The sequence below is a fragment of the Lycorma delicatula genome, chromosome 5 (assembly GCF_047948215.1).
Source record: "Lycorma delicatula isolate Av1 chromosome 5, ASM4794821v1, whole genome shotgun sequence".
Classification (NCBI taxonomy): domain Eukaryota; kingdom Metazoa; phylum Arthropoda; class Insecta; order Hemiptera; family Fulgoridae; genus Lycorma; species Lycorma delicatula.
Genome location: NC_134459.1, coordinates 181,211,449 through 181,224,825, shown reverse-complemented (window position 1 = coordinate 181,224,825; position 13,377 = coordinate 181,211,449). Strand labels below are relative to the sequence as shown.

The 13,377-nt window shown below is 33.7% G+C and overlaps 1 protein-coding gene across 1 annotated transcript in view; it reads right to left on the bottom strand.

The window, feature by feature from the left end:
• LOC142325662 (legumain-like) overlaps nucleotides 1-13,377 on the bottom strand; it is a 41,520-nt gene that overhangs the window by 24,243 nt on the left and 3,900 nt on the right. The window contains exons 2-5 of the mRNA XM_075367692.1: nucleotides 12,430-12,588; nucleotides 10,267-10,364; nucleotides 2,802-2,883; nucleotides 1,568-1,653 (exon numbers count right to left, since the gene is read on the bottom strand). Coding sequence (XP_075223807.1) covers nucleotides 1,568-1,653; nucleotides 2,802-2,883; nucleotides 10,267-10,364; nucleotides 12,430-12,588 — 425 coding nt within the window. The remainder of the gene's footprint in view (nucleotides 1-1,567; nucleotides 1,654-2,801; nucleotides 2,884-10,266; nucleotides 10,365-12,429; nucleotides 12,589-13,377) is intronic.

Genomic DNA, 13,377 nt, shown 5'->3' with positions numbered 1-13,377 from the left:
AGTTATAAAAAAACCTTTTGAAGCAAATACAATTATAGATTTAAAATTTAACGCTTCTGCATAACGTTAACTTTTTTATAATTTATAGCTATTAATTTTGTTTGCTTTCCGGACATTCTTAATAATCTAGGAAGTATTTTAGAAAGGTTTAATTTCAAATAATTTTAGAAGAAGAGTGATTTTTTTTTATTTGATGTGTATGCCTTTTAATTTGATATTTATACCGCTTTTTATCGTTTTATTTTAGGACACCTTATCCAAAAACTTTAGACGATTTTGTTAAATAACGATATACAATTTTAGCATCTTACTATAATTATTGCATATTATACTAAAGTCGGTACAGTCCAAAAGACTGTACCGACTTTACCGCATTTAGAACGAACCGTCAAATTTTCTGTCTGAATTTGCAGTAACTCACAAATTATTTATATAAATGTTAATATTAATTTTTTTAAGTCGATTTTAAGACTCTTATTGTTCTGTACTATTATACAAATACGAATAAATAACTCGATCCGCCAAGTACAGAATAAAATTAAATCAGGTAGGATGACACTTACCTTACATCATTACATATACGCAAGAGTACTTTCACGATTTTCCCGCATCTTCAATCGATCCGATCTTTTAATCGTTCACTTAAAATTACGTATTATAAATACACAGCATTAACAAAACAAAATCTCGATAAACGCAATAAAACATAATTTGTTAAAACTTCGGATATAAACTTTAAATCCATTCAAATCAAAGTTGAATTAAAACAAAAAAACTGTTTTTCCATTTTTAATTTAATATTTAAAATCAAATGGGAAGTTAAAGTTAAAAGTTAAAAATTCCATATATAAAAATATGTCGTCAAATAATAAAAATATTTATTAAAATGATAAATATGTTTAAAAAAATGAATGTGTGTGTGCGGTTCGGTTTGGCTAGCCATTATTATGTATATATATATATATATATATATATATATATATATATATATATATATATATATATATATCGCCTATAAGTCTGTCAGAGACAGACTTATAGGTCACATATTAAGACATCTTGGAATAGTCGCTTTAATATTGGAAGGACAGGTAGAAGGAAAAGATTGTGCAGGCAGGCCACGTTTGGAATATGTAAAACAAATTGTTAGGGTTCTAGGATGTAGGGGGTATACCGAAATGAAACGACTAGCACTAGATAGGGAATCTTGGAGAGCTGCATCAAACCAGTCAAATGACTGAAGACCAAACAAAAAATATATATATATAATTTGATATTTTCATTTCATAATGTTCTAACTTAAAAAAAGGAATATTACATTTGTTAAATTTGCTGAGATTAAAATCTAATTAATTTTAATCTCGATGAAAAAGTTTAGTTTTAAATAATTCTCATCTCCAGTCATCAGGGGTAAAAACATAGCAAATCTTAGATAATCTAATCTGAACAAAACTAGTAACAAGTTTCCTAATAACTCGATAGTTTTATTACTACTTTCTTCAATGGGCTCGCTAAGAAATATCAAAATTATCAACAGTAAAAATAAAAAAAAGTGATATAATTTTACCTTTCAATCACTCGTCCAGTGCCGATACCTGTAAGCGCTGCTTTGTTGCCACTCAGAATGTTTAAGAAATTCTTAGGTGTCACCGCCTGAAATAATTTATTTGCTATTATAATTCCGAATTAATAATTATTTAGTCGAATACAGTTTCTTTGAAAACCCGACTACGACTAAAAGAACATAACAAATCTGCCATCATTTAAATAGCATTTTTAGAGAATAATTAAATCTACACCTACTCTAAAAATATAATCGGTAATCGCACATTAAAAATTCACCTTTACTACAAATGCCGTAAGTAAAAAGCCAGCAGCAATAAATCGCATATTGCCGGCAATATACGATTCATTTTTAGAGGCTGGTGGGAGGTAGACGAAGAAAAAATAACCTTTAATATTATCATCAAAATAACAGTAATACTTAAAAAAAAAAAAATTACTGTAACGAGCTTTGAATCGGGAAGACTGGACAAAAAAATTATTTTCTGACAATTCCAAATAAGAATAGGAGTACAGCATCTATGAAGAGCCGATTATGAAAATCGAATCCGAAATTTATCCCCCAAACCGAGAAGCATCCTCTAAAAAAGATGTTTTGGGATTGTTTTTCTTTTAATAGGGTGGAATCACTGTGCTAGGTAAAGGTACGATAAATAGCAAAAAACACTTATCGTTACCGGTTAACCAAACTTCAGGTTCGTGGAGATTTTCAGGAAAATCTCATACGGTGGCCGAAGCAAGGCGACCAAATTTTTTGTGAACAAAGGGATAAGTGTACTCGACCGGCCTCTGAATTTACCCGATATAAGTTTCATTGAAAACCCGCGGTCCATTTGTAAGGACAAGCTTAGGAAAACGGATGGTATAACTAAAGAGAAGATGATTTCATCGCTTATACAGGCACGTGTCACGATGCGGAGATTCATGGAGAATGTAATCGGAAGATTAAAATGTTAATTAAAGCTAAAACAGAACTTACTAATTATTAAAAATGAATATAACGTTATTTATTTAATTTTTTTAGTCGCTATAAAATGTAAAACATTTATATTACAAAAATAATTACGTTTCGATTAATTTGCACGAGATTATATATTAAAATGGAAGAATCTAACAATAATTTTGCTTTATGAACTATATTTTTCTTCTTCTAGAATCGATTAATTTTAAACTCTGTTAATAACAACAATATAAGGCGGTATATATTTGTACGTTTAATTTAATTAATTATTACTTACTGTTCCTTTATAATCGATTTTAACTCCTCCATAGACATCTGATCCATCCGGTTTATTTATAAGTTTACCTGGTTGAGGATTTCTGAAAATGATCGACAGACAGTTAAGTTAAGACAGGTAAGTACACGACAGATAAAAAATTTAGAATTACGATTCTTATTCCAAAAATAATATTACGCTAGTAATTTACCTTTATTTTGTTTAGAATTGAATTTATATTAACGACAGGATATATCTTACCTATTTTTACGGTTGAAGAATAGAACAAATAGCGCCAGATTAAGAGGGACAACTCTCTCTGTACGAGGTAGGCGCTTGCTGTGTGAAAAATTACGTACATTGTTACACACTCGCTAGATACAAATGTTGACGAGATGCGACTCACCGGCGACAATGTGTCATCGCAAGTCACACAGCAGTTACTGGAGCAGACACCTGGGTGCTGGTAATCTAGTTACCGGGCGGTTGCCTTCGCATCAACAACTATTTTTGTGTCGTGTTCGTCGGCTCTCGATCGGTTTGTTAAACTATCGATGAATTCTGATATTGTCGTATTTGTCGAACAATTAATCCTTTAGTTTTTTCAAACGGCTGTATTTTGGGACAAGAAGCCGAAAGAGTAGAGAAATTGGTTTATTGCCGAGAGAAAGCAAAAAGCGATAGAGATAATAACGAAGGGAATACTTGTTTTTGTGGGAAATACTCTATTTTAATACCTATTTAATGTAATAAAATGTTTCCAGACTCGCTTAGAAACGTTTACATGTACTTAAAAAATTCTTCTATCTTCTATCGATTTTGGAAAGAAATGGTGATTGTCGAACTTAATCGGTCTTATTAATGATTTTTTTCTTTAAAAAAAAAAAAAATACAGCTTTAATAAAAGGAATAAATAATCGTTTGTACTGTTGGAGCTGATCCCGTTAAGTTTAAAATCCACAATGTAACAGACAAACTGATACTACGAGCGTCTTGTTATTGTGTACACTCATCGGCGTAAACCAAGGCCTGCAACGCAGGTAACTAGCATTCACTTTGGGTTACCCTTAAACCATTATATTACTCTTTTCCATGACACTACTCCGACAGCAACCGGTAATTATTTTTAGGAGTAAATAAAATAAATTCTAAAATGTAGACCCTAATGAAATTATTCGTTTTCAAATTCAATTTGTTATTCTATCATTTGCGTGTAAGAAATTTTATCAAGTACAAAATGTACTTTACAAACATTTATTTAATCGACATTTTTAACCGTACATTAACTTCACGTTTTACGAGTTTATGTACATATTATCGTATATATTTTAATAACACAAGCCTGCGACGGTTGTATTTTTTTTGTTTTTGATAACTCATTCTTATGTACTTTTTAGCGCCGAATCCAAAAATAACCTTCATTTGTTTCTATCGAGTCAGGATTTTTCGCAAATAAAAAATTTCAAATTTAAAAAAAAATGAAAAATTGCAAAAATGTGATACAAGAAAATAGATATAAAACTTTTTTTACGATAAATTAATATAATACATTCACTTTCTTGACTTATATTACGCGTTAAACCTGGTCTGAAGAGGAGTGCGAGGGGCTCATTGACCCCTAATTTTTAACGAAAATTGTCAAAAAATAAGCTTAATTTCTATTATAGTGGATTTTTAAATTAATTAATTTGTATTTATTTAATTAGTACGAGGTACGTCTTGCCTTTGGAAACCACTCTCCCTCTTCATCCTTCATCCACCTGTAATGACGAATATGTAAAATACTTACGGTTTTATTCCGCATGTCTTTGGACGGCTTATATACTCTACCTTCTGCGTTCTCTATAGGGTTCATTTCCACGTAACCTCCAGCAGTAGTTAGCCATCATCAAAGCAGTCCATTTTCCTTGATATCTCCTTTCCATTTCTTTCACGTCCTGATGAAATCTCTCACCCGTCTCTTCACCAACAGCAGCCAGACTTTCAGAAAATAGTTAACGTGTGAATTTAGGAAGTGAACCTTCAAGCTCATGGTACACCCTACATTTTTTTTACTTCTGCAGCGTGTTCTCAACGATCGATTGCAAATCTCTGGTGCACAGCTATCTCCTCCTTCGTGCTCCTCGATGTTACGTTCATTTAAATCGCTTTTGAAGAACCGTCGTCTATTTCAGGTAAATTTTCTGGTGGAACTGGCACTGATATGTCTGGACCACGAGAAATCGAGCGTAAAGCGGATGGCGTATTTAGATAGACGATTCTTTTTTTATTCTTAAACATTGAAACCGTGAAAATAGATCGAACAAAAGTAACAATTATCGGTGTGATTTTGCGGCTCTCGCCACACTATTCTGAACGTTTTTTGTTCACCCTCTGACCACCGTCTACGTCCTTCAACACGCGTGTAGCAAATGTAGGTGGGTGCCCGAGTTTTGACTCGACCTCCTATTTTCATTTTTTTTTTCTCGTGTGTGTCTTCTGCTTCTTTTGTTGCAGATACCAACAGCCACCACAAAAACAAATGGTTTCTTCACTGCAGCCACGCGGTCCCCCCAACCCCTTCTCAGACACACGTGTGTCTGAAGGTTAATGATTACGTGGAGTGAATAATTACTGTTTACTTCCTCCAGAAAATCGCCGCCCCAAAACCGCGATCGCGAATAGGTATCACCATTCTGTAAGTTCCCTATTACCTTCCTTTCCTTTCAAGAAAGAAGAAAGAGGGAACGAGCCCAGCAGCCATCAGCCCAGCAGTCGCAAGCCCAGCAGCCACCTGCCCAGCAGCCACTGACAGCACAGAAGAACGAAGAAACCTGCACTTTCCCCCGTTCAGCCCTTCGGGGCCTCGGGAATTTCAAGGTTAATGGTATGTAACTTCGGTTACTACCAATTCTTGGAAAGTGCAGGCCAAAGAAGAACGAAGAGGTCTTCGGAAGAAGAAGAGGGAGAAGATGAAGATGAAGAAGAAGGAAGACCAGCCACTCGTCTCAACATCACGGACTGGAGTCCGAAACAGAGCCCAGCAGAGATGCGTCCTGAAGGGCAGCCATACCAGAAGCGGATGAAGAGCTTCTAAACATCCTCTCCTTTTCAAAACTTACAATAAGATAAAATAACCCAGCAATTGCGACTCCTCCGGAAAAGGGGACGCATTGCTCCCTCCTTACAGGTAGTGCCCCGTTGTGGCGTATTCCTGCTAGCCTATTAAAGAGTTGGCACCGAAAGGACTTCAGTGGACGGTCTGAAGGGGAATTACGTCGGGAGGACAGGCTTTATAAGCCTAGCCTTCCGCGGTCGGCCCGTAAAATGGTTTCGATAACGCTGGTTTAACAACAGAATTGGAATGCAATTACATCCGTCCTTAAAACACTAAATAATTATAAACAAAATTTGAAAAATTAGATCCGAGATTAAAAAAAATAACCTTTTAAAAAACAAGCCCGATTAGAATGATCCAGCAGCAAGGGACTCTGTCCACGTTCTGCGATAAAGTAGGGAGTAATAGACTCCTGCCAACTTTGCATTCCATTCCATTCCATATTTTCATTCCGAAATACGTGCGGTACAATTGTCGAACGAAACTTGTTATATCTCCTTTTTGCCTTTTCACCGTTAACTCATCGCTAACGTAATAAAAAGAATCTGCAGAATTTTTTCAGCCTCTTGAAGCCATTTTCACGGAAAGTTTGCTTTACGCGCTAAAAATATATTTTCCATCGGCAAAAACGCTTTGACAACGGAGGGCGGAAAAAACTCTATTTACGCACGCTTATGGTTGAAACAGCACCGATAGTAGTTGCACGGTGCATGAGTGGCGCGGATACATACCGATAAACATGTTACATCTTATCAAGTGTTGTCACAACCTGTCGGCCAAGCTCTCCCGTCGTCTAGTCGTCTTAAATCCTCCCCTCCGCTTCAGACCGCTCAACTGTTTAGCAATAAGAATTCATAGTTCAAGATAAAAACCGAATAATTTATAATAAAAATAAAAGTGTTACGTCTATTTTATAGTATCATATTTTCGCAATTTTTCAATTTTTTACAAATTTTGCGATCTGCGAAAAGTTCTAATGCGATGGAAAAAATGAAGGTTATTTTTTGAGTCGGCGCTAAAAAGTACGTAGAAATCGATTATCAAAAGTTAAAAATCATTACTCAACCCAAGTTTTGCAGGCTTCTGTAATAGTTATCGAAAATATTTATTTTAAAAGTTATTTTTATTGTAGTAATTAGCGTAAAAGCAATTTGTATAATTAATTACTCGTGTTAATAAAAAGTGATAAGCGTATAACCAATTAATTATTAATGTATTTATTTATAAATACTTTATTATTTACGAGTAGTTACGTCTTATATATTATATATATATATATATATATATATATATATATATATATATATATATATATATATATATGTATTTTTAGCCTCCGTATCACTATTATGTACTGCTTCAAAGGATGAAATAAGATGGCAATTTTGTGGTTGTGAAAATGACATGCCTGACCGGAATTCGAAGCCGGGACCTCCGGATGAAAGGTCGAGAACGCTCCACGTTCTCTCGCGCCACGGAGGCCGGCATATTGCTTGTTTAGTCTATCCAATCACATCTCGAGTAAATAAATTTACTTTCATTTTGTAATGGTACTCGGGCTGCGTTACATAGTCGCATAATAAATATTTACGTACTCGTTAAATTTCGTAGGTTTTGTAAATTATTACTGCGATTTACATATTGAAGTCTATTCAAAGATTTATAATTTTTGCGGTAATATTTTTTTTTTTTTTTTTGAGTTTTTAGGGCATTAACTACTTTGGTCATTAGCCCCTTTCCGCTTTAAAAAAAATAAAAATAAAAAATATCTTTTTCTCCCCTAAAAAGAACCCTAGTCAAGGACTAGTCTTGTCAAAAAGAGCGTAAAAGATTGACTTTTGACTTGTCAATGAAAACACAACATAACAAAGGTGTAAAGGGCCTTGTTATTTTAAAGCCTTTCTAACCATTTCTTACGAAATTTTGTCAAATGCTATTAAACATTTAACTGAAATAAAAATTATGACGTGTATTGAAAAACATAAGATCGATTTCTTCTTCGGTTCTATCGCCTTGGTTTCCTTCTAGGCCATCCTTTTTTTGCTTCTTTTTTCCAACTTCCTAAAGGCCTCGATGTCGGAATCCAAGGTATCTGAGGCTTCGGAGATGCGGTTTTCAAATCCGCTACCGTAAGTCTCGGAGGATGTCTTGCTGCCGGCATCGAATGACGCCGGCTTCGTTGGCGCGGTCAGAAGTACATCACAGTCCAGAACATGTGGGGCGGCCGAATGTCTCGCCCTCTCGGCTAAAGGGCTCTCCGGGCTTCGGAGGCTTCATCGTCGGTTTATCAAAATCTTCTTTTTCTAATATCTTTACTTCTGATTTCGCGGACGGAAAACTTCTGCTTTCTTCTGCGTCGGTTTTGCATTATTTTCCCTTGACGGTCATCTTCAGTTTTTGATCGGCCGTGTTTGCCAGGGCCGGTGGTATTTCTGATATTTTGTCCTTTGAAGCTACAGGAGTTGCAACAACCTGAGCGTATGACGTAACATTTGGAGTTCTACTGATCACAATCTTCCTGGCTCTCCAGATAGCTAACCTTTTGTATCGTCTTGACTTCCTGAATAGCTACTTCTTCCTTGTAAATAGGACAATTTCGAAATCTCGCAGAACGGTGTCCGTCGTCTAGTATTCAAATCCGTAGAAAAGCGACTAGCTTTTGCTAGTAGTCGGTTAAACCGACTACGCTAATATAAGGTTTTTTTTTTATTAAGAAACGGTGTAAATTATATTTAACATAAAGAACGTACTTCAAAGTAATCAAGAATTTTGATTTAATTTATTTTTTCTGCTAATGCAGAATTAATTTTTAAAATTATTAATTACGGTTTTACAGCGAGGCAGGTACTTTATTACCAAGATATTGGTATCCTGATTTCTGCTTCGAGGGTAAAATGATTCCCTACGAACCTCTCGGGAGCCAAATTAGAGGACAAACTTAGCGGTTTTATGAACTGAAAACCGGATAAAAACAGTCCCAAACTGTAATTTACGGGAAAATCACCGCAAAACCTCTTTTTTTAGGTTTGCCGTAATTTTACCTTTATTCTTTTTTCGTTAAATCCTCGATAAACAGAAAAAAATTCAAAGAAACTTTGTTCAGAATTTAATGCTGAGAAAGATTTAAATTAAGTCGGAAAGCAAATACTTGTTTCAGAGATTCGATTTTAATTCAAAACAAGACCAAAATACGGTAGAAAAATGTAATTTTAAACGGAAGAAAAATCTTCAGAATGAAAAAACTTGATGATTTCAAACTAGAAAACAGAATAAGAAATGAAATTTGAAAAAATTAAAAAATTACATTAATAATTATTATCTCAAAACGGTTTATTATCAAAATATTTCTTTCTTTCTAATTGAAGGCGCATTCAAAATAGTCGTTCGATTTGACCACCGCCTTGTTGAATGCGGCATTTAACAGGACGTATCCGTGCTTCAGGAACACGTCCTGAATAGAATTATTCTTAATAGTTACTGCAGCGTATTAGATGGGATTTTTTTTGTTCTTCAGCGATAACATGTATAGAATTAGCAGACAACTTCATTTGATCACCGATGGCTTGAGATCGTGTCGGCCATTTTGCTAGTTCATTCTGATTAAGCATTTCATTCGGTTACCATATATATTATAGAACAAACGAGCCGGTGTACCGCCATGGGTAAATTGTAACCTTTGTTTATGGAAATAAACAAAGATACAATACCAGATTATTAACCAAAAACTCAATTTGTTTGCAAGAAATATAAGCGCTTTACTCTCGCAGGCCTTGTAGGTAAAAAAAGGGAACGATCGGATCGTCGTTAATAAGACTACACGTTAAATGAAAAAGTATGTCGGAAATGCACCACAGCCGTCTCGAGCGGATTATCTTCCGCCCAAAAGTTGGTATTTCGGAAATTGACAATTCCATTTCTTGTGAAACACGATTCATCAACAACCAGACATCGGTAAACCGGGATTGTACGAACATAAAAGGAATCGAAAAATCGTGGTTTCGTTTTTTGCATGACCGCCTAGAAAGGAGTGCAATGTTTTTGGGGCGTATCCACTGTAGCTCAACGACCTAACCGGTTTAGATCAATGACCCCGCTTTAGAATCCTTACGTTTCCGGGACTGTCATAGGCTATATAAGTATGTATATGTAAGTATATTTATAAAAATACATATAAATATACATTATACATATACATACATACCTACATACATAAATATACATATATCGCTTTTCTATTTTAGTTTTTATTTTTTGTAAAAATTTGAATCTCCCTCGGTTTTTATAACGTATATTTACATAAATGTAAATGAATTTTTAATAATAAATCAACGCGGATATTTTTTTAAAAATACATACTTAATTTGTGCCAGATATAACGAACAAACTTACTGCGAATCATGTGCGACATCATCATACATCATCACAATGATATTTGACGCTGGAATTCCACGTTTCAGAAGAATGTGATACGCATGACTAATATCGGCCTGAAAGCAAACAATAAGAATATACTTTAATAAATTTTAATTCAAAATACCTATAGTTTAGCGGTAATAAATATCTCGATATTAACAAGCTCATTGACCGAGTTAAAGAAATTTTCCTAATCAAAAATATTTATATCTTTAAGTGTTTTTTTTGTCGCTCTTTCAAAAACCATCCTTAAAATGAAACTCTAATGAATTGTATTTGTCCTTTTACTGTTGTGCGCGTTCAGATTTCTAATAATATAATTATCTCTTAAACAAACTCTAATCGACCAGACAGGTATCATCATCCGAGAGATATATCACATCATCTCTTCACTCCCTCTAAAGTGTACCCGTCAACTAAAAATCGGTGTAATCCGTCTATTTACATATATACAAATACGATAATAAATCATATTTTATCGCAATATCATATTTTAGTAGCGCAAAATATAATTAACTTATCACGGATCTTAACAAACCGCATGTCAGTCGTTCATATAAATTAAAAAATTGAATACAAATTCAATTTGGAAATTCATTAATTCAAATCGCTGTTTGTAATCGATTATAAATATAAATTTTTCTGATACGATCCTATAACACGTTTCTATTATTTATTTCCGATACGCTTCTTTTTTTTGAGTCGATTAAAAATACCGTATCGGCGTATTTGAAATCTCACTCGTTTTTAAAAAACGACGGCAAAGTTAATTTTTATTTAATTAGAAATCGCTAATTTTTATAACATTTGGATACAGTATATAATCGTAGACATTTTTATTCGTGAATATTTTCCCCTAAACACAACCGTTCACCTCATTTTCAATTATATTTTGTCGATCGGTACGACCTTTTTTTTTCAAACGATGAGAGACTACGCTAGATTTTTTAAATATATAATTTTCATTTCGACATCCTAATCTATGACTTTTAATCTATATTGTGAACAACGCTATCGGTTTAATCAAACAAAATGCCTAAAAATAATCTCAAACAGAAACGGGAACTGTAACCAAACGACGGGAAATTTATACAAAACTGTTTGAAGGCTAATAAAAATGAAGCGTATCTGTTACAAACATTTTTTTGAAGGAATCAAGCGAAAGCATTACGGTTTTTGAATTCATTCTTCTAGCGTTTTCCTACCTCCTGGTGTGAAAATAGTTACAAGGACTCGCATTTGGTTTGTTTATAGTAAATACGCAAATCTCCCGTAGGAAATTAATTTGTAAAGCCTTATCTTTTAGAGTAATGTTGACGCGTTAAACACAAAGCGGATGAAATGTATAAATTTCTTATACGTCAGTTATTTCAGAGTCTTCCACAAGTAAGTTGTGTAGATCAGATGGATGTATAAAAGATGCGATAATTAATCTACACGTTAAAAAAATTTGGTAGACGATCTAAAAAATGTAGTTTTTCGGCGGTTATTTAGTAATTAATTTAGTTACAGACTTCAACGGGGTCTTAAAACGCTCATTACACATTACACATTACATCGAGCCACAAATAACTATTTCCTATCGAATTTTTAAATAGCCCAAAATGAGTTGTCGACTTTAAAAGAAAGTAGCGTTGTAATGTTGCTGCGAAACTTAAATCCGGTGAAGGGATCATTAAATGAAACGAGACCGATAGTCAAAAAAATGGATGACAACAGCTTCGATGTAGAAATTATTACCGGCGTGAATGTCGACGAGGAACACGGACAACTCTGGACCAAATAGGAATCTACTCTACCTGAACCGGTTTTTTTTCGATGGACAATTATATGTTGCCCTATCTTTTAAAAGCTTTTTGCCAAAATCTTTTAAAAATTAAATCTTTAAAAAGTAGCGGAAATTAAATCTAAGGGTCGATACACGGCTAATGTTGTTTGGAAGGAAGTCTTACGAACCGCAAAGTAAATTATCTATTATAACTCGAGTTAATTCGTTTACTGATGGTACGGAACAGCACGGGTCGCTAGTAATTATTTTTCGGTATACGATTTCATAAGAAAATTTTTAAAGCCGACAGTTGTAAATAAAAAAAATTAGTGTATTTTACGTTTGTTCTTCTCCTATAAAACATTTATTACCTGATGTCTGTAATTCCACCATCCAGAAGAACCGGCAACAAGAAGAGCCCATAGTCTTGGAGCTTTTGCATCAACATCTTCTTGTACGTTCCTTTCATCTGAATCGGCAGCAAAAGATGCTGCTATCATTGAAATCAAAAGAAACAAAGCGAACTTCATCTGAAACAAATAATTTTTAGAGAAAATTGTCGAAAGAATATTAAAGTTTTAAAATAAACGAAATATAAAATTATAAAAAATATATATTTTCTTTTTACTTTAATAAAAAAATTCTCTCTTAAAATAACTTATTGCTCTAGCTCAAAAAAATAAAAATGTTTAAATCTGACTGTGGTTAAAATATATTTATTTATTTAAGTGTTAAATGTATCACGGTAAGTTAGATGTATACATTAAGTACAAAATGTACGACAACAATTTGGATATGGAAATTATTATAGGTGTGAATGTTGACAAGGAACGTGGACAAACTCTGATTATTATATAAAAAATTAATAATCTTTTATTTTTAACTTGAATAAGCAACCCTTAGCGACCTCAAAGAACCGCGAGGAAAATAAAAAAATAATCTTTACTACTTCACGGAAAACGAATCGATACTTCCAACAAAATTCAGCGAGTTCAAAATTTCTCTTTAATTATCCTTACGTTTTTAAAAAGCGATGAAAAATTGAAATCTTCATAGCGCCTACTGAGAGTGTGAAAAAATCTCAGATAGTTTTCTAAAAACCTTCTTAAATGGTGTTAGCCGCCGGGTTGTGTTTACGGATCGATTTATTTACACCGCTCTTTTTTTGTCTTTAAATAGGTTTTAAAAATTTGATGCGCACTCTGTATTTACAATCAACATTTTTTTAGTCTCCTTCTCCCTTAAGCCCCTACAAAAGCTTGAAACGTTAGATGCGGGATAAATAATAATAATTATTTTAATCTGTAAGTACGATGAAT